Source organism: Synchiropus splendidus, chromosome 4, assembly GCF_027744825.2.
Source record: "Synchiropus splendidus isolate RoL2022-P1 chromosome 4, RoL_Sspl_1.0, whole genome shotgun sequence".
Lineage (NCBI taxonomy): Eukaryota > Metazoa > Chordata > Actinopteri > Syngnathiformes > Callionymidae > Synchiropus > Synchiropus splendidus.
In genome coordinates, this window is record NC_071337.1 from 25,421,751 (window position 1) to 25,449,713 (window position 27,963).

Sequence of the window (27,963 nt, forward strand, 5' to 3'; positions counted from 1 at the left end):
ACAAACTGGCAACATTCAGCTCCTTCAACAACTCTTTGATGAAAACCCAAAGCAAAAGTCGCTCAAAAGAGCAAAACCCAGTTCAGCAATGACAAGCGAAACATGCTTGACTTCAGACCCTTTTCAGCCGTTACACAAGAGAAGTTTCCACAGTTTAGATCATCGCGGGCCAACAAAACAAATGGTCCGAATTCTCATCGGGTCCCTTACACTGGCAAGCGAGACACATATGTCTTCCCTGGGTTGGGTGGCTTAGTAAATATTTGAAGAGATATAGCCATACTTTGTTGATATTTCTCATTTACAGCGACTCATCCTCCACTTACTGCATCACACTGGCTTGTAGATGAGTTTACTTAACAATAAATCTGTCTCCTTTTCCTCACAACTAGCCTCTGCATCCCTCCCACTGCATCCACTCATCCTTGTCTCCGCTCTTTAGTCCTCCGTCCTCCTCTGTTTCACTCTGCCTCGCTCTCCTCTCCATCTTACTCCATTAGGCTTAGCGGGGCCAGCTAGTTCAGGTTAAATACACATAACCTCACGCTGCTATGAAGGAGGAATGGCCAGCTCCAAACACACTCAATTGAACACACACACACTTAACTCAGCTTTGAGAGAAGCGATTGCTGTAAAAGCCTCATAAAAGAGAGGGGGAAAAAAAGACAACAGCGAGGGAGTGAAGGAATTGAGAGAGGAAAGAGTTGATGGATGGGTCTGCTTTCCGGGTCACTTAGGGGGCTCCTCCCCTCATGTTCTCACCTCAGGGTCGCCATTACCGAGCACACACTCGCACACAAAACCACACTTGGAGCTTATTGCTGAGAACAAGAACCGAGGCAGGTTGTACCACAGTGGGCGCTATTGATTTTACAATATAAACTAATGAAGCAGACCAAACTCGATACATAGAACGTCAGACACACACAAGGGGAGCAACACAGGCCCACACACATACGCCACGTAACAATGCCCCTTTGTTCCCTCTCAGTACTGCAATAGCTGATGTGAAGATAAGTGTGTACATTAGTGAAACACAAACCAATTATGCCGCCGCTATTCTTTGGCGATCATGCTACAGTAAACTCAGACACACACACACACTCAACTTCTTGTCTAAGAGAGAGTGTGTGTTCCCTGGAGGCAGCCTCTCTCCTCCGCCTCTCTCTATTTCCTTGGTGACAGCTGTCATCCTGTCAGACCTATGGCAGCCATGGCAGATCTGGCAGCCCGTTCTGCTCGCTGACACACACGCACACACACCACCTCTCAAACTTTAACAGCCGCTGCAGATCCACCTACGTACTTCACAAAGCGCCCGTCAGCTCGGTCAGACCGCCCCAGACTGCCCAGCCACTATTTGTAGAGCAATTACGCGCCCCTTGTTTACTCCACGCACCTCGGATACGTCACCCAAAACAACAAGCGGCCGCAGCTCTCACGCTAGCAGAATTCATATGATCGCGGGGCTTGACACTCATTTTCTTATTATTTTCAATGGAATCACAAATATGTTTAATTGCTTTTCTTTTATAAGATAAATGAAGCAAATTCTATTTGACCAAATCACAAAGCGTGAGAATGTGTCACAAGCAATTTAGGTTATCAATCTGGCAAAATAAAAGAGCAAAATGGTGGAAGTTTAAAGGAGAATTTAATTCAATAACTGCATCTTTCAGGGGTAAGAGTGGGCAAAAATCCCGTCATACATTGGCAGTGTCACAAGGGGTTTCAAATAATCATTAAAAAATACTAAAAAAGCATGTGAGATGTTGTTTTTGTTGATAAATATTTGCTTCTGTTTTGACACGATAATAAAATAAAACATATTAGCAGAAACAATACAGTACATTAAGTAAAAATGCTATTACAATGATATAAAATGAGTTCCAAGTCATTTATATTCAACATAAAGGTCTAAAAATGAGGGACCAGAAATCATTTAAGTGATGTGGACAGTGTGAAGACATCAACTTTTGTAGATTGAAATTTTAGAATACAAATGCTAAAAATGTCATTTATCACTATTTGAGTATTCAAGACTGAAAAATAAAAGCATATTAGGGGCCCTTTAAAAAAAACAAACAAATAAGCAATGCTGACTCACCTCCTCTTTTTGAAAGAACATCATCAAATTCTGCTCATGACTGAAATCATCGCTTGAAAGAAGGACATGCAAACTTGTATTTCATTTGAGGAGAGAACACGTTTTCGCTGCGCTGTAGTTGTTTGGTGACCAGAATACAATTACTTAGCGAGGTGAAGTTCTGTGTGGGAACCCATAAACATCAAAGTTCTAAATGTTCAATTAAACACCGCTATCAGTGAGTCTGTTTAAGCACATTCAGCTCAAGTCCAAGGTCAGTGCGATTTGTTGTGTCAAGTTACAGCCTGAAAACGCCAACCAGCAATTTCAAACACTTACTCGCTTGTTATATAACAGATGTCAGTGACAGAAAAACGAGAACATCGACAGTTGTCCCTTCAAATTACATGTGCTGGCCGTGAACAGCCCATATTGCTGCAATCCTAGTCTGTAATTCCACTCCATCCTCTCACAAACCTGCTGCTAAGACACATTCCAGTCATGTCCACATCTACTGCAGCATACCAAACACATCACTCTGACTACCACACTCCTCTGACCCAGTCCTGCATTACTGCTCTTAAAAATCTGACTCCACTGAATTTACCTCTTTTTAGACACTGCTCAGCAGACACAACTTCCAGGCTTTAGGTTTCAATCTTAGGAGAAATCCAATGTTGACAGAATTCTAATATTTGTGACAGTATAACATTATTTCTGTAAAGCATGAATTCCAGTCCAGTTCCAGCAACATTAAAGAAAAATGCACTTCAACAAATAAACCAAATATGTATACAGTGGTGGAAAAAAAAGTTTTCAGATACCCCATGCATTGGATTGTTTTTGTGTATTTATTGATCTATGTTTAGTGTGAACACATTCTCTGTTATTTGTTGAATGTGATTTGCTAGTTTTTCTGAACAATAAACAAACATTTTTTTGTTTCTGTGCAATGCAGCTGCACCATTTGAAACACAATAAAAGATTCTTTCATTTCAGACTGTGTGAAAATTTAAGGGTGCCTGAAAATCCTCCCCACTGCCCCCTACTGCATATATTTCTATATTTATACTGATATTTAATTAAATATGGTTGAAATCACCTCCAACCCCAAAAACGTTAAAATAATAAAAGTTTTCATGAGTTAGATCACTTAAATAATAGACTTTAATCTAGTATCTAAAAACTGAAAAGTATCTGAAAACTAAAAAAAAACCTTCTTGGTTTCAGAAGGTTGCAGAATGCACATTGATATTACAGAAAAAAGTCAATTTAAGAATAATGCATCTTCATAAATGCATGTCCTAACCTTTCAAGTTTAACTAACTTTAAACAAAGTTTACTTCCCCAACAGTGTATTTTTTGTCTGTTACAGAAGCAACTTGGGTGGTACAGAATATGCAGCAATTTTGCATCAGACCTAAAATGCCAAACTGAATTTGTAATCTGTGACTGGTGTTGCTCTACTCCCGGCAGAATACATGTCTGCAGACGTTAGCATCACCAGCAACATGCCCAACAAGAATAAGACAGACATGTTCACATGGATCTTCAGTTGAGGAAACATGACCACAACCAAAAACACTTGAACAAACACACATTGTGGCATATACGCAAACAAACAAACACATTGCCATAAAGCGCTTGGCAAATGGCACCCCTTTGGAAAACGTAATTGCTTGAACTTTAGAGAAGCGACTGCAGCTTCTGGAATACCCACGGGAGCCATCAGACCAGTGTTTTACAGCACAAACACACATCAACCCCAAGCACACATGCACACACAAAACCACAAAGCTCTCTGTCAGCAAGTGCAGTACTTTAAGTAGTAATAACTGCTCTAGTTGGTAGGGTGAGAGATAAAGGGAGAGAGAGTTGAGGGGGAAGTAAGGATTGAATGTGAAGAGGAAAGAAGGACAAGCATCAACAACACAATCTGAATTTTATATGTGTGCACTAGTAGTGAGCAGTCAATCCACGGTATCGTTACACTGGAACCATAAAAAAACAGGCATTTGTATCTGGATTTTATTTAATACATTTGGTTGGCAGAAATGAATGTTTATCAAGGGGTTTTGTTTATCGCGCTGTCACTGTTGACCACTGGTGCAGCTGTGGATACTGTATCAGTCGCAAAGACAGGCATATTGGAGGTTTCATGTTTGTCAAGAATGAATTTACTGGTCATGTTATGTGGTGTAAACACATACAGTCACGCCAAAATCAGTCCAGACATGTACAAGGACATCAGCTCGGTCAACGGTCGACATAATCCACCCCATACAATCTGAATAAAATTTCATTCAAAACGATTATATATATATATATATATATATATATATATATATATATATATATATACACACACACACGCACACACACACACACACACACACACACACACAGCCAGTGGCCACCTGGATCCTGGATCAGGGGTTGCTGCAGTTGGTCAGGTCTAGGTTCAGCAACATTATGTGCTCAAAGAATGAGGTCAGCTGACTACCTGAATATACTGACTGACCAGGTTGTTCCATCAATGGATTTTTTCTTCCCTGATGGCACGGCATCATTCATCGGGCTCAAACTGTGAAAGACTGGTTCAGGGAGCATGAGACATCATTTTCACACATGGATTGGCCACCACAGAGTCCAGACCTTCACCCCATTGAGAATCTTTGGGATGTGCTGGAGAAGGCTTTGTGCAGCGGTCAGACTCTACCATCATCAATGCAAGATCTTGGTGACAAATGAATGCAACACTGGATGGAAATAAATCTTGTGACATTGCAGAAGCTTATTGCAACAATGCCACAGCGAATGCCAGGCAGTATATATATATATATATATATATATATATATATATATATATATATATATATATATATATATATATATATATATATATATATATATATATATATATATATATCACTCAACAGTTTACGAATCACATTACATACAACCTATTTATTATTATTTATTATTATTCCGATTGGGCAGTTATTGCAATTTGACAGGTCCACGAATTGAGTGCACACCAAAACAAACACAATTGTGAGTCTGTTGGTACGATACACACGTTTCAGTTGGACAATTTCATCAAAACGTCACGCAGCATATTCTGTGGTACACATGGGAGACATGGAGGTAGTTGGTAAACTAAACGTAGGGTAGTGTCAAATGTGTTCTCGTGAAGTTTCTCAGACGAATGCTTACAAAAATCCTGTGTACAAACAGACTTACTTGACGTGAGTGCTACCGATGACCCGAAATAACCCAGGTGGCAGGAAAATTTGGTTGAAGACAGAATATCCACTCTACGGCAATCAGCAAATAAGTTCTGCACTCAACCAACGAAGGCATCATGTATTCCAGAGTGAGATGCTCACCTGATACACTCAAGTGAAGCGGTGTTTTGGCACACAAATGACTCTGGATGTGACATAATTGTCATCCCTAACAGACCACTGACTTAGACATGAACAGATACGACTCACAGCCCTGGCAATAAACCAACTCACTTCACATCTTGACTCACACTCCCATCAGAACCGAAACTAACACACCATCCCTGATTACTTCTCTGGTGTTTCCAGGAACATGCCAGCTGTACACACCCCCTGGACACAGCAGTGTTTCCATGCTTGTAAGTGTTTAAGTGCCTGTGTGTGTGTGTGTGTATGTGTGGCAGCGTGTTTGCGTTCAAAGCCTGTAGCCTTCCCCTGAGTGCCTTGTCTGTATCGACCTGCACCGGAAAAACGGGCCTGTGCTCACCCATGTAGGCCGGAGAGTCGATTGTTGACATCAGAATGAAGGCAAGCGTCCAAAACAGATTCATAAAATGACCAGGAGCCACATGTGCGCCCACGCATGTGCTATAGGAGTACAAAGGCTTGGGCAATTTGTTCAACAATATCTTTTGTGTATTTGTCAGGTGAAGGATTAGGTTGTATCTTTCTCATTATTCTGGACTTGCTCACCAAGTACCAAGCTTAGGTTGTAAAGGGCTGCATGTAGCTGTCCATAGCCCACAAGATTGAAACCTGAATTTTCTTGCATTGAAGACAGGCTTTTTGCGAGGATTTTGAAACAGGGCGTCCAAAGCCACGCCCATAACCCCGCCGCCCAATCCATTCCCCTTGCTTTGTCCTACAACTTGCTTTGTAAAAAAAGAAGCTCGAAACATCTCTTTGTACAACAATGACTTAATAAACAACAAATAAACATCTCAGTGAAATAACAATTGTTCACGGAGATTTGCCACAATAAGACTTTCAGATGCAGGGGTCTCCTGGGCAGTTGTTACTTGGCTGACAACTTATCCTTATAATTGAAATATCTTTCCATTACTACATACTAAATGTCTTTCATGTTTTGCAGATCAGGGCGCCAAATTAATTTCATGCTGCAAATCCACAAAATTGTGGACGACATCTGGTGCTACTGCCTTAGAAAGCATCTTGACAGTTGAAGAAAACACTGCATTTTGAAACTGCTGAATTTAGAATAAAAAGCAATTATAAGCCCGAAATAAAAATTATAAGTGCCAACTTAAAGTTAATAAATAAACCACGTCTGCATGAAACAAAATTCATCAAAGCAAACATGGTGGCCATATTAAGGTAAGTATGGCAAGCAGGTTCATGATAAGAAAGAAGCCTTTCACGACGTGATCATTTCTGTGTCTGGTGGTTTGGTGAGAGAAACCCGCGTTGTATCGCTGCAACTCTGTGTCATCAATTTCAGTGACAGATTGTCTCATGAAACCAGAACAATCATTTGTGGAAACAAAAATGATGCCTCTACGTTGGGTGAAAAATAGGTTTGTTGCTCTTATCGGGTGACAGCGTTGATGACGGGTTGCCAGCCGACAGTTTTAAATTATTGTGCTTACATGTGCAATGAAATAAAAAGGGGGGAAAAAAGATTTGCCGCATGATAACACATTCGGCGTTGTAGCCCCTAGTAAAAAATATGGACTACGTGATATAAAGTTAGATCTACACTGATACTTCCAGGAGCCTTTCCTGCATTTAATGAGCAGTACAGAGATTCAAACAGGATCAACTTGAGATACAAGTTGCAAAACAGGCAGCAAAACAAGTTTAAAAAAAGGGGATCTGATGCAAGCTAGGGTAAGAACAGCTAAAAGAGGCGAGACGAAACAAGTGAAGGACGTCTAGGCCTTCATTCCAGGACGTGCTATTCAATTAACAGCGCCCGATTGTTCGAATGAAATGAATGGTTTATATTCGTCCCGTGTTTAAACTATTGACATGAATATTTGGGGATTTCAGTTGCGGTTTGGAGATGTTTCTTAAACACATCACCCTTATTGCCGGTTAACCAGTCCAACACTTAAAACACCATATATATACATGTGCCATTGAAAATGCCTTCTACATATAGTGACAGACCAAAAGTGTCCTCTGCCTCAGTCGTAATTGGCAAGAAATAAGGAGATAATGTTTTGATGGGCTGCTTCAGAACCTCGCATCAGATGAATCGCACGCATTAGTCCGACTGAAGGGAGGCTCTTGATCGTGCAACATTCAAACACGGAGATCACACACTCCCAGAATCCAGAGAGGGAAATGGCCTGGGACATTGTAAAATTTATCTGAGCTGAGTGAAATGAGCCAAGGAGAAGAAATTGCCACTATCCTCCTTTAAGGTTCTTTCCCTCTTGTGTTAATGTCTTTCCAGGGGCTCCTTCCGCCAGGGAATGTTTTGCTGTCACCAATCATGCGTGTTGGGTCTAGAAATTTTGAAGACATCCTTTATATGGGAAGTGCCATGAGATAGCTTCTGCTATGATTCAGCACAAAATAGAATTGAGCTTTCAGTGTGAGGGAATAAAGATGCCCTCCATGTTGACGCTCTATAGGGGTTAAGGGGCCGTTCTCCACTCCTCCTGCTTCGTAGCAGGTTATTACAGGCGACACTGTTGGATGCACAAGCATGCATGAATGAGCAGAAACACCTACAGGCATGCGTGGTGCACACATCCCCACACTCACACCGTCTTCCTGGGAGAAGCATGAGCCCGAAAACTGTTACGGCGGATGTTTTATTTTCATCCAAAACGGCCCTCGTTCTTACCACTAAAACAAGGCCAACAGGAATCGATGGCTCAAATGACACCTCACCACCTCAAGTAAGTGGCAGTGTTGGAGAAGAGCTTTTTTTGGCGAGTGGACTGAGAGCTAGACATTAGGTTTTTAGCCAAGCCATTATTGTCATACAGCTCTGTGACCTCCTCCGAATGCGGAATGGTGTGAGCGAGTTGAGTGACATGCCCACCCGTGCCTATTTACCCAGGGTGTCGAGCGGCACATGATGAAGCCGAAGCTGCCACAAAGAGATACCACAAATTGCGAACAATCCAGGCAAGTGGTGAATGCATGTGAGAGTTAAAAAGAGCGAATAGAGGAGACACTACTGCCTCTATTATGACCGCCTGTTTACTCAGTCCTGCATTCATAAACAGGAATATTATAATCTCCCCGAGGTGAATACAAGAGAGAGGTGAATGGCTAATGTTGAAAAACACACTTTTCGACGCTCTCTCTGGCCCGCACTCCTACACAATTTCCCCAGGCGGCAGGGAAGGTCTCATTACATACAGTATCTCTTCTGCTTCCCCCGCCTACATAAACTCCACCGCCCCACTTATCGTGCACCTTCAAGTCATGTGACATGTAGGGTATGTTCATTTGCATGGAGAAACACTGTTCTCCATGCCAGGAGTGATACTGCCTATTTAAGATTCTATCGTCATAGTTACAAAGCCGAGCTCCACAACGCATACAGAGACATACAGTACGGCACAATGTGGGCTGTCGAAGGAACAATACAATTTCACAGTGACGATTTGATTGGTTTCATTTGTGGGTTTCTCTTCTTAACGGTGGCAATATTTTCAATTCTTTTTAATTGGAGGCAAATCCTGAGCATGATATAGCATGTGGTCCTCAAAACCGCAGCATGAAAATAAGTCATACGGATGTCAGTTAAGCACACTCTCCTCAAATGTGTAGCAATGATCGTTGAGGGGCCACCTTGCACAAACATGTTTGGAAGTCTACTACTGTGCTATATGGCTTTGATTCGTTTTGATTTCACTGGTTACAGAAGGCTGCCGCACAACAATCCCTAGTCCGAAGAGCCATGGTCCGTTACACCCCCTGCAACACCACACATCTACCCTCCAAAGAGGGACTATTTTTTATTTACTCACTTGGGTCATTGTTCCAGGAAACACTCATGGTGAACGAAAGTGGACATGAGCAGTACAGTTTTTTTTGTTACTTGCGTAAAAATCCAAAAGAAACATGGTAATGACTGAAGTCTGTTGCTCGAGGAACTCAAGTTGCACATTCCGGCCGGACATATAAGAGACAGACCGTGTGACGACGGATGCAGATTGGAGAGAGATTTTGCTTCTCATTATTAAAAACTAGCGTTACTTACTGTCACCAATTCTTTTGGATGAAACCCAGGAGTTGGAGAATGGAGCATGTGGTGTGCAGCGTTTGTTGTGGAGGCAACTTGCTGCATGTGATTTAAGTATGCCGAATACTTTATTCCATTATTATGCAACTCCACTAGCCACATCTTTAACCCAGGACAGTGGGGCGACTGACACGGCTCACCTGTGAATGATGGGTTACGTCAATATATTTCTGGGTCAGGAATGGACCAGTCAATTTCTCAATACTTCCTATGGTGAAATTTGGTTTGTGAGTCTTTCACCCTCATGAATATACAACAAGTGTACAAAGTGTACAGCATGTGACTTCCCATATTTTAACAGCTGTTTACACCTGAAGTCCAAAAAATATAGTGTAATGGTTGTGTTTCTTTCGAGAAAATCCAGAGAGAAGCTAATGGTGGTGTGTCTACTGACACGGCCCTAGCCATACCAAAGAAAACATGATGCATCAAAAGACGCTGACATGAGCCTTTATAAGTCAAGATGACAGAAGCGGAAGCTAAATGGGCAGAAGGGACAGATGTGGAGAGCTGGGAGGAAAGAGATGGAGCCTATCAGATGGGGATGGGACGTAGGAGGGCCTGTATTGAAGTAATGGACGGAGTTGCGTTGCATGGAGGTGGGGATGAATTAAAATTGGAAATCTGGGTTGACTGGAGGGGCCGTGATAGAGGTGATGATATTTTAAATGGATGATTGGTGGCATAGGACCAGCGTATGTGTGTGTGTGTGTATGCGCGTGTGTCCTCTTCACCTCTCCAGAGTTGGAGATTAGATCACTGTTATGACTGCACAAGCCCCCAGGACACACTAGATAAACATCAATAGATAACCTGCACATTTATTCCCACCTCTGCACCATTCTCTCTTCCTCTATTTGCTCAGCCTCTACTCTTCTCTGATTTGAACTTCCATTCACACAGCGAGCCTTCACTCTTCCCCCTCTTTTTTTCCCCTCTCTGCCCTCTCTAACTACATCTAAGAGTCCCAGGGCGTTGCACTAAATCACGCTTCTCAATAAACCCGTCAAGTTCTCCTCTGTGAGCTCCACCCTGACTCCCCGAAACACAATAACAGCAACTTGGAACGCTCCACCCAACAATACTCCCATCGATCACTTTGCAACCTCGAGCACACGCATCTATCACTGTTTGGGAGTTCACTGCGGGCTGCCTGACCACTGAATGTCCTGTTGCTCTTCCTGACAGCAGCCATGGACCCATCCCAGGATCCTGACAAACGTCACCATACCACCTATGTAACGTGGCTAACAAGCCCAGTGTCATGTCCAGGCCAAAGTACAACAGTCAAACTAGATTGCTAAAATGTTTTAGAATTATGAAATGAGCAGCATTAACTATATTCAGAACTTTTCACAACCAATTTTTTATTTTAAAGCATATTCAAATGGTTTTCCGGCAGGAATTTTTGAAAGAGCGAAATGGAGCCAATCAAGTAACCATCCAACAGAGAAACAAGAAAGCAGAGGAGGAGTTTTGACATTCACTGGCAACAATACACGTCCTCACCCCTTCCATCTCTTCATATTTCCGACTGGATTTGCGACTTTGGTTCCACGAGTGTCAGATGTGTTCCTCTCCCATCGCTATTACGGTGCATCTTTCAGGATTTGACCAGTAAAAACACGCTGAAAACCACCTTAACCATGTCCACTTCAATGATGCCTTATGTGTTACCCGTTTAACATCAACGTTTACGCTTCAATCCAATAGGTTTCATCACATAATATTTCATCTATAACAACAGATCATTATTCTGTAGGCATGGCCTTCCATAAAATAACTCATTAATATACATCTCTATAATCTGTCAACAGTCAGTTGACGTGGACATGGTAACCTACAGGTTGGCAAGAGTCCTTTTGTCTGTCAAAAAAAAATTATATCAATTTTAAAGATCTCATATTTGAGACATCAAATGGAAATGGAGGCCACTAAAATGACATGGTGCGTGAAGTTTGGCCCCCAAGTCACACTAAATTGGGGTTGCAACGACAAGTGGGAGTAAACTATCATCAACCTTTGACACTATCGCTCCGATCCATTCGTGTGGGGGCTAGCACAAGTTAGTAAGAGGAGAAATGGCAGAGACTTCATATTTCAAAATAGATTTATCACAGACCAAGTGACATAGCTTTCACACCACAATTTCAGGTATACAGTTTACAAATATTTAACTTTTGTGCTGATGTTCAAATCGTTTCTTTCAATTAATTTAGCATGGAACTACAATCAGCCGTGTCTGTTTGTTGACCTGTGCACTGCATATGCAGACCAAGTTGACTAGTCATTAAGATAGTCCGTGAATAGACGACAGTCTCAATAGTCATTAGTTAGTGGCCAAAGCAAAGCTGAAATTTTGAGGCTTCAAGAAGCACGAAGTGATGAATACAGACGAAGATTGGACAACTCTGCTGTGACTGCAAAACTGACAAGACACTCTTTGATGTTGTTGAAGTTCTCAGCAAATCTTTGACCCTAGTACCTTTCAAAGAAGCCCTGCATCTCTATTTACCTCTACTCTCACAACTCAAATATTTTAGATCAGCATACCTGCATTTATGGGCTGGGTTGCTTATCAGTATTTCAAATATATGTTTATCTCCAAAGTGGCAATTTCCCTAACATCTGAGATGCACCAGATGTAAATGAGGAAAAGGTAACTGTTGTGCTGAGGCAAAAGGGGGGAGCTTTAACAGAGAGATTGTGCAGAGTCGGACTCTGCAGGGAACAAAGAGGCAGGTTGGGCAGAGACGAGCAGCAGCTCTCTGACATCCTGTTTGTGCACCCGCTCTACCCTTTGCATTACAATTCATTCACTGTGCGAGTCAAGGTTAGACCTGACAGCTCAGCAACTGTGTATGGATATGCGCGGTTGTGTGTGTGCTTATGTGTATGTTTTTGCAATATAAAAAAGGCTGGGGGCTTGAGGGGAAAACAGAAAGAATACCAGAGGAAAGAGAATGTCAAGGGGGTCCACTTGAGGTTCAAATGAAAGCTTTGAACCCTACTACATCCATAATTAATTTAAATATTAAATACAAAGATTTTTGTGTATCTAAAGGCAATATAGACCTATTTGGATGAATTTTTGGAATAAAGCATTTGCTACATCTGTGCCTCACTGTTATAGTTACACATTTGGCTTCAAGAACTATTATGAGTGCTTTGACAGTTGCAGCGAATTATGGGCTGTCAGACAAAACAGACTAAAATAACTATAAAAAGACTAAGCAACTCAGTTTTCTCAATAAGGAAAAAAATAAAATAAAATCACAGTTCATTGAGTGACAAATTCAGCTCACATGTACGCGTCCTTTTATGTATGTATTTCTTGTGCCCATTCAAGTATGGGTCGCAGGGGCAGCAGCCAAAGTCAAGAGGCCCAGACTTTTCTCTCCAAAAAGCTCAAGCTCTTCTGGAGGAACACTTTTATCTACTTCCTAGTCTTTCCTGGCTCTACCCCAGGGCTTCCTGCTGGTTCCACACCTCAGACATCCATGACACACTCTGATGAGAAGCCAGGCAATGTCAGCTGGCTCCTCTCAACCTGGCGGAGGAGTCCGAGTCCCACTTCCCGCATGAGTTCCTTAGATCAAACACATGCTTCACATGAATCGTTTGCTAACTCCTGCAGTCCGTTATGACTACTTGCAAGAGTCAACTTCAGGCGAGATAGGGGGAGCAACTCAGACGCGTGGCTTAGGTCACTAGGTCATGCTGTTCTGTTGCCGCTTCGTTTTTCTTCTTAAAAGAAAGGAAAAAGTGCCACAAGTCCATGTTCACATTTAAGAGGGTCATGAGAAGGGAAATAGGGCAGTGATGGACAGCTTGACCCCTTCAGAATCCTTCTTGAAACTGATCAGCCTCTCCAAAGTATCCATTCCAGAAACCATACCCCGCTCGCAACGTGGTGTTAGAGTTACGAGCAGCCATGAATCAACCTGCCAATCACGAGGCGCTGATTGCACCAAATCGTGAGCATCAGATTGATCTTTCAAGGGAAAATTTGCATCCACAATAACGGAACAAAAATATTGAATTAGCCTTGCCGTGCAAAGCTGCAACTAGCTCGACAAGGTCTTATCCAGCAGACACCACAATTAGTTTTGTCAGGTTTTCCACAACAAAACAAAGGAATACAATTCAGACAAATGTGACTTGCTTCATCTCTTTGCACGCATGACACAAAAAAGCATGAGGTTTGCCTTGAACTGTTGTAGATGTTGTGAATACAGAGAGGAAGTGCCTTGACCTTTCCGGGATCTTTAGCTCGCTTGTGATTCTTTAAGATTTTAGAGCCAGATAATGTCACTGCCGTTCCGTGCGGAACAGTGTTTCAGTTCCCAATCAATAAAGCTCGTGTTCCAACAGTTATTAGCTTTGTCTGCTTCATATTTAACAATTTGCATGCTCACAATTCCTTAGTAACAGAGGGTCAAGAGCAGAAAGAGCACATTCTAGTGAAGCCATTTTTGAAGGTTAAGTTATTATGGACTGATTTGGGTTTTTTTTTCAAGAAATACATATTTTAATTGATAGACAGCACTTGTTGAACGGATTTACTACAAGACCAAGTTATCCCAATAACAGGAGCCTATGGACTAGATGTGGTTCTATTGATGGATGCATCTGGTTCTTTGCACAGTGGACTCTAGACAGCAGTTTCTCTGACTTCGAGCCTCTCAGCTGACCAGCTGTGGAGGCGGAGCCATGTTGAAGTGACTAACCACTGTGATTGGTTGACCCGACAAACACCTGGGGAACCTTTTCGGTCACAGTAACTGAATTTATCTCAGTTGCCTTCACAGCACAACACGATGGATACACTTTTCTGTGGTGGGGGACATCAGGAAAAGCTTTGTATCCAGCCAACTTTCCACATTGCTGGACAAGCGGTATCATTGAGACGCTTTCTTAATTCTACATAAAATTTATAACAATCGCTAAATGTCACTGTCGACTTGGCACATGGGGCGTGTGCTCTTGTGTTCCACTATTGCCTAATAATTTTTAAAAAATCCTATCATAGTCTTATTATACTCTAAAATTATTGGTCTTCCTTTCCTTTTAGTTAGATTCAGTGTTGAACGATATAGGCGGCTTTATTAGGTTTCAGCACATCCACTCCTCGTCCCCTGCACTCATTTTGGTAAAATAGTTTTTTTTACCAGTAATGCTTAAAAATGTTTCTACATTGTGACAAATGTCATCATTTGTACCCGACAAATAGCAAAACAATTATGTTTTCTTTCCAATCTGTTATTTTGTCAGTTTTTTTTGTTTTTTTTTTAGCCGAATGCAAGTGTGGATCCCCAAAATATTGCCCCTAATCCCGAAATTCATCTCCGTCTCCACAATAATGAGCTCCTCTCAGACTGGAGAGTTGACTGAGGTACAGCATTTAGCATGCTTGAATGGAGAAAGACGCAGCGAGTGGGAGTGCGCTGGGGAAGAAGTGAAGATACAGGCCAGAGAGGGATAAAACAAGGGATGGAGGGAAGAAGAAAGAAATCTACTGAGACATGCATGAGGTAAGCTCTCCCTCTGGCAACAGAGAGCAATGCCACTGCACAGTGCTAACACATAGGCTGACTATTGATGATCCCAGGGACAAAAAAGACAGCGAGGACGCGTAATAAACAGGAGAGAAGACGACCGACCAGAGATATACACATTCTGGGAAGAGATCATCATTGTGCTATAGCCTCTTTTTGCTGTCATTTTTCCGGCCCTCTTCTCAGCCCAGGGACATGATGTTCACAGACGTGGTGTTTGTTTGTCACATGGTTGATATTCTGGGTATTTACGTGGGCGGCGATGTGTGTACGGAGCAATGAAAGCATGTGCACGCTTCAGTCGTTTCAAGGGCGAGTGATGAAATAGTTTGCAGCAAAAGGGAGAGTATGCAGAAAACTGCCTCGCTCACAACTGCACGCAGAGCTTCATTCATGAAGTAAAGAGTGAGTGGATTCAAGGAAGAAAAAGGGAGGAGAGATGAACATGAGAAGTGAGCTTAGCAATAACATACTAGCACACAGATTGGACAGATTATGAGCAAAATTCCGCAGCTATATTTTGTGATGAATTAGACAGGAGGAGTACATGGTGATTTCAGCTGCTACTTTTGTCGCTATAATGCACCTGTGTCAAACTGCGGCCAAATCTGTCGTTTCTTTTCTTCAATTGATTTCAGCAGGCTATGGTGAGCTACTGTGCTTTAGTCGACTATGAAGACGTCCCGGAAAAAGCTTCCGTTTTGTCATACGGGGACATTTATTGCCATTCTTCATCATCATGATCATGGCGAGAGACAAGGATGGAGCCCACTTAACTACACTTGTTGACCTCACTGCAGATCCGCTGACACCCAACCACACCCCGGAACCGCACACTCAAAACACACATAGCTGTGATACATCACCACCTACACAGAGTGGTGTCATCCACAGACAACTGTTCCCGAGCCCCAGCAAAGCAAAGACATTCATCATTATGACACACACATACACACGCCGAGACAAGAGGAAACGACAAAACAACGTTGTAGCCGGTGATGCATGAATACAACTCCATCACATCATACATCTCTTATCCTGTAGGGCTTTCTCTCTCCCCTAATAACTATAATGTGGCCAAAAACAACGATTGCGAAAATGGCGGAAAAGGCATGTTGGAGCATTTTTTGCCCTGGATTTTGTTTTGTGTAGTTCTGCTGGGAAAAGGGCAAAAGATAAAACTCCCATCCACCAGCACCTTGTCGTTTCTGTCTTCCTCTCATTTCCTCCCGGTATGTACATCAGATAATTCACCAGTCTGTCCAGGCACCTGTTCGCTGTCGAACCTCCACGTTCTTCCTCTTCCCTCCACAATGACGACAGCGCAATCTACTTATTAATGACTCCAAATGGCACTGAACTTTAAGTATAACGAACCTGTGTTTATTAACTGGGTCAATTGGCAATTGTTTCAATCTGTTCTTTGACACAACATCGCCGTGATTCCTAGTTTTTGTGTTAATTCGTTTGATCGCCAGATGGCAACTTCCTGTAGGGGCTTTCAGCACGCAACATTGACTTTCATGGGTGTTATTTTAATCTTTTATCGAGCTGGTGTTTGATCAAACTCTGCTCGAGAAGATTCAAAGATTAGCCCTGCCAGAAAAAACGCCGTTGATCCAGCACTTTTCCAAAAAGCAAGGTGACTTAAATGGTATATAAAACCACCTGACATCCAGCAGATACGACAACACTTAGACTTTTTTCCTGTATTATAAACTGCAGATGTAAAGAGCTCTGTCTTACAAAGCAAAATCCACGCCACAGTGTATCCACGTTTTTAAACAGAATATTGAAGCACTCTATCGATCCCTCATGTTGTCTCATGAACACCAGCTCAACTGCCTTGAAGCAATAACACTTTCGTTTTGGTTGGTATTGTAATTATAAACTTGCACAGGAGGTCACGACTGTCAAGTTAAGATAATAGATAAATGATTTGCCAGTTATTATCAAACCCATTTCAGTTCAAGCTCACCGCCCACTCCGTGTTGCCCTTCAGCTGTTGCCTTCATGATTTGTGTCCATTGTGGCAGAGAGGGGATATTTGGCTGCATAGATTTGAAAGGGTCATAAAAAATATATACACTCTGGGGGGAAAAAGCAAGGACGTTTGAGTTTATGCACAATTGAAACCAAGTTTCCCTCAAGTGACTGATGCACATGGGGTAACAGTTAAAGCCATAGCAAGCTTGTGTTTGTGTTTACTTTGATTCCTGGTTGGTCTTGTGGTATTTCACAAAACCATTATTACAGCTCCTGCAGTCTTCAGTGGGCCTTAGAGAAGGGGATACAACACACAACAGAGGTGAGCGGGTCACATATTTCCCAGAGAACGTCTCGGTTTAAGAGTTGCAAATGCTGTGGAATGGAAAAGGCAGGGGACCGGCTCATTTTTTCCCCACTGATTCCCCTCTTTGCACTCTTTTATGTGTTCTGTCTGATGGATACATAGAGATTAGACTGTTAGTTTCACTTAGGTTCAATATGATCTCAGCTATTTGTCAAGCTCGACGTTGACAGAGGCGCTCGACAAGAATGTTACTACAGGGAATTTAGCCATTTCCAGACAGATGTGGGATCAAGACATGTTTTTTTTCCAGACTTTCTTGCACCATGCCCTGGAAATATTGCCTCTTAAATGTGGCTGACATGAATGAGAAGAACACCACTCACAGATTAAGAGGCGTGTTCATGTAAATAGAAGGCGTCAGCTCCATAAGCCACTGCACTGTTCAGCCTGTCCGCCTTCTCAGCAGCTGGTTAAGAGGGCACGGATAGGCCTGTCTCAGACGTACATTTCAGACTCTTCTTAAATTCTTCTGACGCTCCCGCGTGCCGGCAGCGCACTTGTAACGGTGACTGGGTTAATAATAATGAGAAGCATCTCATCCAGGAAAATCATGGGCAGCGCAGTAGCTGACGACATTGGCCAGTGAGATAGATTTTGGGATGTCAATCAAAGCTCTAACGGACAGAGCGCAGCATGATCCAAACACGATTTAAAAACAACCTTTTTAAGCTCGACCAATGACCTTTAAAAGCATCCTGTCGCATCTTTGACCTTCAAAAGCTGATTGACCACACTTCCAGCTGTGGTTCTCAATGCAACTTCATCGCTCCGATATTTCTCACTCATTGATGCTAACATTTAACTGGGTCAGGGGAGATGTCCGTTTGTGAATAGAACACAAGGAACGCAAAGTCAACAATCATGGCACCAGAAAGGGGGTGTCAGAAACCTGACCTTGAGATACTGAGGGGCGGGATGTATCAAGCATCAATGCATATACATTAAAACTGCACATGGCTCTTCTTCAGCAGAAGTGACAGCACTTTTACAAGTTCCCTTTCTACTCGAAAGTGCTCATTTACCGCTCATAGATTCATTTGGACTGGCTGCGTGTGCTCTCTCTTTTACCTAAATGATTGTCTCATATGGTATGTGTTTTGTTTTTGAAGGTCTATAACATTCACTGTGTTACAGGCAAAGAAGGAGAAAGCATATGTGCACAAAATATATCTTAACATTACAACTAACACATCACAACAAAGGAAATATTGCTCTAATCATATCTCTCTTTGACAATGCAGTACCTTGATTTCATATAAGTTACTACCTTTCGCTCACCGTGAGAATGAGGGGAAAAGCCTGTGAGTCTTGCGTGACACCACCTCAAGTGTTATGTCTCATGACAGTCATTCCTACGAGGTCATGTCAAGTGGTGTCTGTCCATGGCACATCAGTGAACGCAAAAACGTGTCTTCATCAAACCAATGATTAAAATCTCAAGGTAAAGTCACACAGACGGTGCTCAGAGATTTGCTCAAATGTGTGACACTACTGGACCACCGCCGATGACGTCTTTTCGTCCATGCAGCGCGTACTGTCAATCAGCATTGAAGATTACCACCTTCTACACTCAGCAAAAGCTGTGTTCTGGAGGAGAATGTTCAAGGCTTCTGCTCCACTTAAGATCACTGCGATAACTGGAGCAGCAGCCAAACAAATGTCCGGAATTTTGGCACCACCTTCTACCACCGAGAAGTACACTCACATGGGCTTTATCCTTCACCACCATGAGTCACAAGAAGTTAAGTGCACCTTACATCCACACTGGAGATAAAAGCGAAGGCTCAGTGAGTGTTTTCTCCAGTGGAAAGAGAAGGGAAAAGAGAAGTTGATCCATCAACAACCAGGCACTGTGAGCTGAGGGGACATAAGTGGGACAGGCACTGGAGAGGAGGAGGAAAACCGCATGACCATGATGATGTCGGGATGAAAACCTCCCTTTGTCCCAGAAATTCCTGGAGTATGTAACTGAATTACAGCAAATCCAATTGGAACACATGGGATAGCAGCTCATCGCGCATTCCTACGCGTTTCTTAAGCCTCATTGTGTGTTCTTTATGATACATTCATGGCGCAAAAGTACCCAAAGTGTCACGCGTAAAAAGCCACGGAACACATCAGCGCGTGAGTTCCGTTGTGTCCTCCGGTCCAGCGCCGGCTTTCTTGTCCGGAGGAATAATAATGGGCGTCTGCCGCGAGCCAACTTCTTTGATTCGGAGCGGCTAAAAGGAGCATTTAACGCCATGTGGAATACGAAGCCAGCAAATGTGCGGTTTATTCGCGATGAAGGCATTAAAGCAGCATGATGGCGTTCATTCATCACAAGCCTGTCCATGGCTGATAACAGCCTGCGGGCACTGGCTGCCAGCTCGCCACTCATGTATCGACGGATCTCAACATTTCCAACAAGAAGAAACATCAACTAAACACGGCAACACCTCCCCGACGCGGGGCAGCGTTTGTTGCTCGGACAGCAGCTTTCCAAAGCACAAAAGAAGATCAACAACTCACATTCTGTCTCCGGGAACAAGCAGTCGGCTCTCCACCATCATATCAGGCAGAAAATCCAGATTGTAGGATGAAGTCATGTTCCCCCGCTTGAGCCGCGTCTGTGTGTGAGCGCTCGGCGACGCGTGTGTGTGGGAGAGAGTGTGTGAGGGAGAGATAAAGGAGGAGACGGAGAGGGACAGGTGCACAGAGACGAGGCCTCCCCAAAGGCAGTGTAGCCACGCACGCTCTCTGTCCGCATCAAGCAGTTGTCACATTCTCCTCTTCCGCTCCTCCATTCGCCTGGATTTCGTCTCGAGCAGCGGGTTTTTTGTGCCGGCGCTGTCTGGATTCCGCCCCGTTACAGCACAACTGGCTGACTGGGAGAGGACGGAGCCAGGTGCCTGAGCAGAGGAGGAGGAGGAGGAGGCGTGGCTGCAGCAGCTGATCCTCCACTCTTGGCTCTCCTCACTCAGCCGAAGTCTTTCTTTGGCCATCGTGACATCGTTCGGCTTCTCGACTCGTGGTACTTTCCTTTTCTTTGAAGGGCGATTTCCCTAAAAGTGATTCTGACCATCTTCATAACTGCGCTTTCCTCTGTCCACGTTTCATTCATTCTATTTCTTCTGCGTATTTCCCATCACATTGTGGTTGGTAAAAAAGAGTGGTAGCAACTTTGCGAGTGAACCACTTGAAACCAATCCGCAAGTACAACAATAATAACCCACAATATTAAATAACACTGTACATGAGTGCAGCTTCCCAAGCTGTCTTAGATTATAGTTTTCTGACTTGCTTCTAACCTGAGGAAAGACCATGAGAGGCTCTTGTGGTTTTGCATGCACCCTGAAATTTGGCACCCAGTGGTGGGCCACAGAACTGCATCCTGCAGGTTTCAAAAGGCCCACAGGACGCAGTTTTATCCATGTGATTTCAAACAGTTGCCACTGATATTACAGACTGTGCTTGCATTGCAAAATGTGCCTGTCTGGTTGCCTGATGGTGATGTCACACCTTACTGTTTTTTGTTATTAAAATAAAACTACGAGTGAATATTTTAAAAGCATTTCTCTGCAATTTCAGCAGTACAAGTACATTTTGCACTGAAATGATCATGACTTACCCAGAGCCAGGAGGCAGCACAGCTCAGATGGTAGAGTGGTCGCTGTATACGTTCTGTGCCGCCTCTGGATGAGTTTTTGACGACGTGACCCTGAGCTAGACACTTGGCCTCGATTGCACCGGATTGACCAGCTGGCGCCCTGCGTCACAGCCTACTGCCATAGAACATGGATGGGTGATTGCATGTTCAGTGTTTTGGGTGCTGAGCAAGCATGGGAAACAAAGCCTATCTTGCTGCGTGGCTCCAGCGCAAACCACCACCATCAAATGAATCAAGTACAATAGATCCACTAGCATCCCTGGATTGTTATAGGCTGCTAACAGGAGTAGTCCATCAATGACTCAAGCTGGGTGCCTGCAGTTTAGGATAAAATCCTGTGGCCAGAAAGCCCCAATCTAAACTATGGCCTGCAGACAAAGGGTAATTTTAGACCCACAAACTCAAAGGGTTCTCACATGGTTGATAACAGTATTTGAAATAATGAATAAAAAAACGAAGCATCCGACTGGACTGGACTTGTCGCGAGCAGTCAATAAAACATTCACTTCAATGGGGTGCCGTAATGAAAGCCTTCCTGTTAGATAATTTACTATCAAATAAGTTGGCCAAATTTTCGAGAGGTGCAATTACACATGGGGATATCCTGCTAATAATGAACCAAACCATAATTTGCTGCAAATTTGCTGACACTATTTTACGCTGCGTTAATTGTGTGGATCCAGTATGCCTCCCCTGGAGCCAAAGTGGGATTGAATGCACCCCTGTGCACCAGGTTGCCCCACTTCCTCCTTCCTCCTCCATTGGAGAAACGAAGGGAGGCGCTCCAGTAAAATAATGAGCCTCTCTTAGACTGAGTGAGGCAGCTCTCCGGGGGAAGAATATGAGTATCTGGGTCAATAGGAGGAAAAAAAAAAAGTGCACACGTACAGCAGGGTAAGTGTACGGCCGTGGGTGGGACTTGGCCCGCGGCTCTGCTCGGGGGGTCAGCTTGTTTACTTGCAAGGACCGGGGTCAAAAGTATGGATGGGAAAGGCTGAGCCGACATCGGTGCCTCAGGGCTCACTGCATCCCCAGAGTGGTGACGGCGCTGCATGTTTCACCGCACTTGACCCATCACAGGGGAAACAAGGACTGTACGGGACATTATATAACCCATCGCTGCATTGTAATCGGTTCTGTTCCCACAGCAGGTTTTTATTTTCGGCGCTGACACGACGCTCACCACAACCCAAATCTGACACTTTTATCAACAGACATCACTCTCCAGCATTTGGAAAATCGCCATGATTCCTTTTGTCCTGAATGTCAGGTGTCACTCTTTTCTACTATTGCCCGATCAAAGATTCTATTCAGCTCAAATTTCCATCATTCTCCGGTGGGACCTCAGCATGCAGATAGTGTTTTAGATGCTATCATTTCCCCCGGAGACATCTGTCTCACCGATTTCTGCATTTGCCAGAACAGCGTAAATAAATTGGATTTTCTTTGTGGTGCCTGCAAACATAAGGAAAAAAAAAACAGACTCAACAGCTTTCCAGAAACAATATCGGGATCACAATGCGTGACCAAATGTCAACTTTCACTGGAAAAACAGTCCAGCTGAAAACTTACTTCATTTTTTATTTTACAGATTCAATTCAGCACATAAATCTCATCGTTTCATGTATTGCACCAGAATATAGCTCTGAGCTGTTTTGTGTGTAGTCCCTTGGTCTGTGAAGGAAACGGCACACAGCTGGGGCAGACACAACATGAGTGGAAATGTTGGGAGGTTTACAAAAAGCAACATTACAAATAATAGATGTACTGTTGCAAGTACGCGCATGTCAAACGGAAAGCATGCCGGAATTACAGGGCAGCTCTCGGCACGACGCTGAAAACAGGATGGTAAAACTATTTTGTGGGAAACTGCATGAGACATAAACAGAGATGCTGATTAAAGCATGATGATGAGATCTTAAAAAATGTGCCAAAACACGAATTAGTCAGCTCAAACGCCCTTATATCTGAGCATTATTTCAGCAAATATCCCCTGCTAGGACTGAACTCACCAAATGTTTGAAACTAATGGTAAATTGAAAGTGCGATATAAACACTTTGTTGTGAGCAAAGACATTTCAATGGGAAAAAATAACGTATATTTATTTATAAATGTGAAATTTCCCAGGGGGTTGTGCATTAATTAAAAGAGTGGTCGGTTATCTATTTTTGCTAAATGACCTTTTGAGGGTGACCCCAGCCTTCCACCCAATAAAGCTGGCCGATCTTGACATGTTTGCATCAGACAGCTGAGTCGACACAAGTACCTTGTCCTATTGCCTTCTGAACACCTCCCCGGTGAGGTAGCCCTCAGAGGTGACCCGGGAGAAGACCCACCTCCTGCTGGACAGAGTTCCTTTAGATGGTCTGAAAGCGGGTGGAAGACTACTGTAGGCTTATGTGCTCAGATTCCTCAACGTGACTTCAGATAAAAGGCGGACAAGGCGATGAGCTGATGTCGTATTTTGCTATGAGCTGTTCTGGTTGTTTTGCAGTGGAACCTATTAAAATTCAAGCTAAACAGCTCAAGAGCCATAATGCAAATCTAAGCTACTCAGAGTAAAAATCAAATATGTAACACATTCGCTGCTTTGCGGTTTGATCATGCAAAATACCACCCAGAATCCAAACTTTATCCACGTTGCCCTCAGAGACGTCTGGGGATGATTATTACGGAGAAACATTAGTAATGATAATCTGTGTAGCGAGCCATTAAACCAGCGTGTTTGCCTACGGCTCACTAGCACCTGTCTCACCATGTGCAGGCGTGTCAGCCGCTGTGAAAATGCACAGGGCTTCGCTTTTGTTCTCAGGTACGACTGACTGGTAAACAATCATGCAATCAAATCTTCTCATTTGCCTTCAACGCTGAGCAAATCCTTTCCCTCCTGTTCGCCAAACACAAAACATTCCGCCATTAATAAAACATCATCATATTCAATTTCCAATGTAGCCATGTGAAACGAATGGGTTACGGAGCAAAATCTTGCCAGTTTTTAATCTGCCATCGGTGTAGCAGTTGTTTCATATGTCGTGAAATATATGGTGTTTTTGTCTAGAGAGTGCGTACTCTGGTTTTAGAGCTCATCATAGTGTGAACAGCTCTATGTATTTGCTATTTTGCTACTGAATAGAATTAAAGTTATGAAGTCACTACGATTCAAGCTTACATGAAACATGTTTTGTATGTTTAGGTTTCCATGTTAAATCATTACACATGCCATTTATGTCCTTATTTTCAAATGCGCTGCTTACAGTGATGATTTTAGAATCCGTTTTTGCAATGGTTTTGAGTAGGTAATAATGCAAACTTGGGCGTTACAAAAAAATCATGGATTGAAGGAAGGATTGAACAGTTGTCCTGTATGTCACAGCACAGACCACAAACGTGTTCAGATGCTAGCTACAGGTTAGTATTCGGGTAAGTACTCCAGAGGGCAGAAATAGTTGTTTCGTCTAGAACATGTTCATGTTCCCAGAGATGTCCAGAAGTAAAACTGCAGGTTTGTCGTGCGACAGCTGCACACTGTCATGAAACCGTAGGCACAAAGGAGCCACCGAAGTGTTCAGTCCTTGTTGTTGAACAAGACAATAAAATGAGACCTTGAATCTGAGACTCATTAAAAATTTGGAAACACAAACACTGCTTAATATCAACTTTAAAGAATATTGCAGAACACTACACTCATACTAGAAGTTGTGTTGTATTTATTGTGTCTGGATTAAGAGAATCACAAGTATAGACATAAAGCCAATCACAACTATATAAAACAGAAAAACAATAACCCCATCAACACAGTCATGTGTACAGACATTTTGGTGGGCAGTTGCTGAAGCCAGAAGCTTAAAATATATATATTATTGTTGTGATTTATGGGTTGGTTGCTCACTGAAAAAATCAACCTTAATGTGTATGTTGTGACAAAAAAAATGTGTGTTTGTCCAAAGCTCATTTGAATGCGCCATAGAGGTCAGAGCATAAGGGTCACGAAGGGTTTCCGGTTAACATCCTGCGTTAGATTTTTAACTTTGATGCCAAAGTTAAATAAAATATCAAACTAAATACAAAGTCTTTTAGGGTGTTATTTAACAGCCCATCAACAATCAAAAATGTCCTTATAAAATGAATCAATACTCTGGTTGATGGGGGGTTTTCAGACACTATGTTGACATGTCTGATGCTGCAGGTGGAAGGAGCTATCTAACTGCAACTCTGGGGAGTGGAAGGAGCCATGGTGCCGGCTTGTGAGTGCTGCGGTGCAGGTGGCACATGTCCTGAAGTGCCCCGTCAGTTGACAAGAGAGTAACTTTACTTTTTTCTCAATAACTTAAGAATAAAAAAAAGGACTCCAGAATTCACATTTTCCTCTTGCAGGTAATAAGACTATTTATTGTATAAAGTATTTATTGGAAAGCTGGCAGTTATTGTAAATTTGTAAAACTCCAGAGCGACTCCATAAACAAAAGACTGAGAGTTGTCCTTGAAACAGTTTTTCTCGTGGTGAACCTTGGATCTTGTGATAATCAGTGTCTACTTCAGAGAGTAATAATGACTGACTCATGACATTATGACCGCAAAACAAAACAAACAATGTCTTTTGATGTGGCATAGAGTATTGAGCTGATGGTGGGCCTAAACTATTTTGAAAGTTGTCCTATTCAACACAAGCAACATATTACCTTTATTAATATGCAATATAGAGAATGCATGCGTGTTTTTCTTCAAAGTTTTTGTTCAAGCTTGCAAGCTACACATGAAGAATTGTTTATTTTTAAATGTACAGTTAGTACATTTCAGTTTCATCCATTAATACTTTTAACATCTTGATTTCCCATATTTATGTCTCATAAGCAACTTAGAACTTGGATCTGACTGAACAGTGTGGGAGATGTTCCAGACTTGAATCTTTTCCTCAGATCCTGCTTTATCAAAAAAAAAAAGGAAGGAGACTAGGTTTTCTGATGATGTACTCATTTCAACACTGAGCACAGAGTGGAAGGACATTTTCAAGAGCTGGCTGTCTCAAGACATTGTTTATTTCATTGATGTACTACAGTTGCACATGTGATGAGGTGGCGATCAATGAGTCATATCTGATGAGTAAATCGACGTTTCAGTTAATAGCATGTGTTAAATGAATTCCTGCGGACCCATCTGCAAGTCAGGGAATCTGCGTGACTATCGACAAAAGAACAGTTTCGCATTCTCAAAATTATTCATCCTAGACCTTTAAGATGTTTCGCTCAGAGCCAGCGGTGTGATCCGGCCAGCATTACACGTCCTTTGTTGTAGTACTATTTCCCCTGTTGTTGTTCTGTTCCATCCCCACCCATCACCTCTCTTATCCTGCCATCACTTCACCCGAGGCCTCGTGTTTGTCCAGATCCAGCTCTTGGCAAGGTCTGCCTCTGCCCTGGCTTACTCGCAGACTTTTGTCTGTCTCAGCCATTCCCTCGCTCTGGTTATTTCTATCTTCCCGGCACTTTCATCTTTACCACCTCGGGCAGGGGGCCTCAGCTGCTCGAACAATACAAATCGATCACTTAGCGAAGAGGCTAGGAGAGGAAGAAGAGGACAAAAATAGTTGTTATTGCAATGCAAATTAAAAAGAAATCCGAAAGCAGCCTCTATGTTGACAACATAAACTATCATTTCGGCCTTTGGATGCTTCCTGCTTGCACCCAGAGGAGAGCATTCTGGGTAGTTGATGGTGCCGGCTTTTCACACGTGAATATTTAATGAGGGGCTTATGAATTATTCAGTAAAGCAAGCAGCTGTGTTTGAGTCTAAGTGGACATGTGAGGAGCTCCAAACCAGACAGACCCTGACTGCTACCATTCATCCCGCCCGCTCAAATACTCCCCGAAAACATGTTTTGATCTTATACGCCAAGCTATACATGAGTGTTTGTAGATGAATCACTTCCTAAATGAAAGGATGATTGAGGTGATCCAAGCTAGTCTCTCTTCTACTTTCTTATTCTGTCAGAGTGAACGTCAGATTGCGATGGAGTAATGCACCACATCGTCACTCGCTGCTCTGTCTTCGAATCTCATTCCCATATGTATTATGGAGCTTCTTTTCCATGGCAATTCCCTGCCCTCTCAGGTGGTTAGGAGGCTACACTGGACTTCAGTCAGGACAGAGTCATGACATAGATGCTGACTCCAACTGTGGCACTGAGCGTGGAACACGGTTAGATTTGTAATTTTAAACGGGCAAACACAAATCAAGGTTCTCGCCTACCTACTTCGTGACTCAGCCACAGGTGATGTGGAAATATTCTAACCTCAGGCTCTCATCTGTTGCAACACATTATCAATCCCAAGTGCACTGTTGCGTCGCAGAGTGACACCGTAGTCAGCCATCGGGTGGCGCTGCTTTTGTGCGGTGTATTCCACTTTCATTGCGTCACTTGATCTACATACAGTAGCACCTTAGACGATTATGCGCTGTAGTCGCTTCTGCCTTCTGGAGTCCAGTAACTGTGCAGCCTGCCTTCAGACAAATAAAGCGAGGCAGTCGACATCAATAAAAGGGAATAGCTGATCTGCGCGGGCTTTGTGTACACATTTCACGAGGTAGCCATTATTCACTTCCCAGTAATGACATCTATTATCGGTATAATGTATTGTCTCCTTATGATGCTGTTTATTGTTTCAAGTTCTGTGCTGTAGCTGGTCAGAGATGAAAATAAAGAGTGTCATAAGAGGCAAGTTTGTAACCAAGATAAGGGACTGATCATCACCAAAAGCAACAAGAGGCACATAAACACATGTTGCTTGGTAGAGGACCTTGCGA

The 27,963-nt window shown here is 42.9% G+C and overlaps 1 protein-coding gene across 8 annotated transcripts in view; it reads right to left on the reverse strand.

Moving 5' to 3' along the window:
• Positions 1-27,963, reverse strand: part of celf2 (cugbp, Elav-like family member 2) — a 205,354-nt gene that overhangs the window by 116,262 nt on the left and 61,129 nt on the right. The window contains exon 1 of one of the 8 annotated variants that reach the window (XM_053861710.1): positions 20,024-20,750. The exons of 5 other annotated variants lie outside the window; for them this stretch is intronic. In XM_053861710.1, coding sequence (XP_053717685.1) covers positions 20,024-20,100 — 77 coding nt within the window. In that variant the 5' untranslated portion in view covers positions 20,101-20,750. Of the gene's footprint in view, positions 1-20,023; positions 20,751-27,963 lie in introns of those variants that run through there. 2 more of the 8 variants (XM_053861715.1, XM_053861713.1) reach the window with 2 other exon arrangements.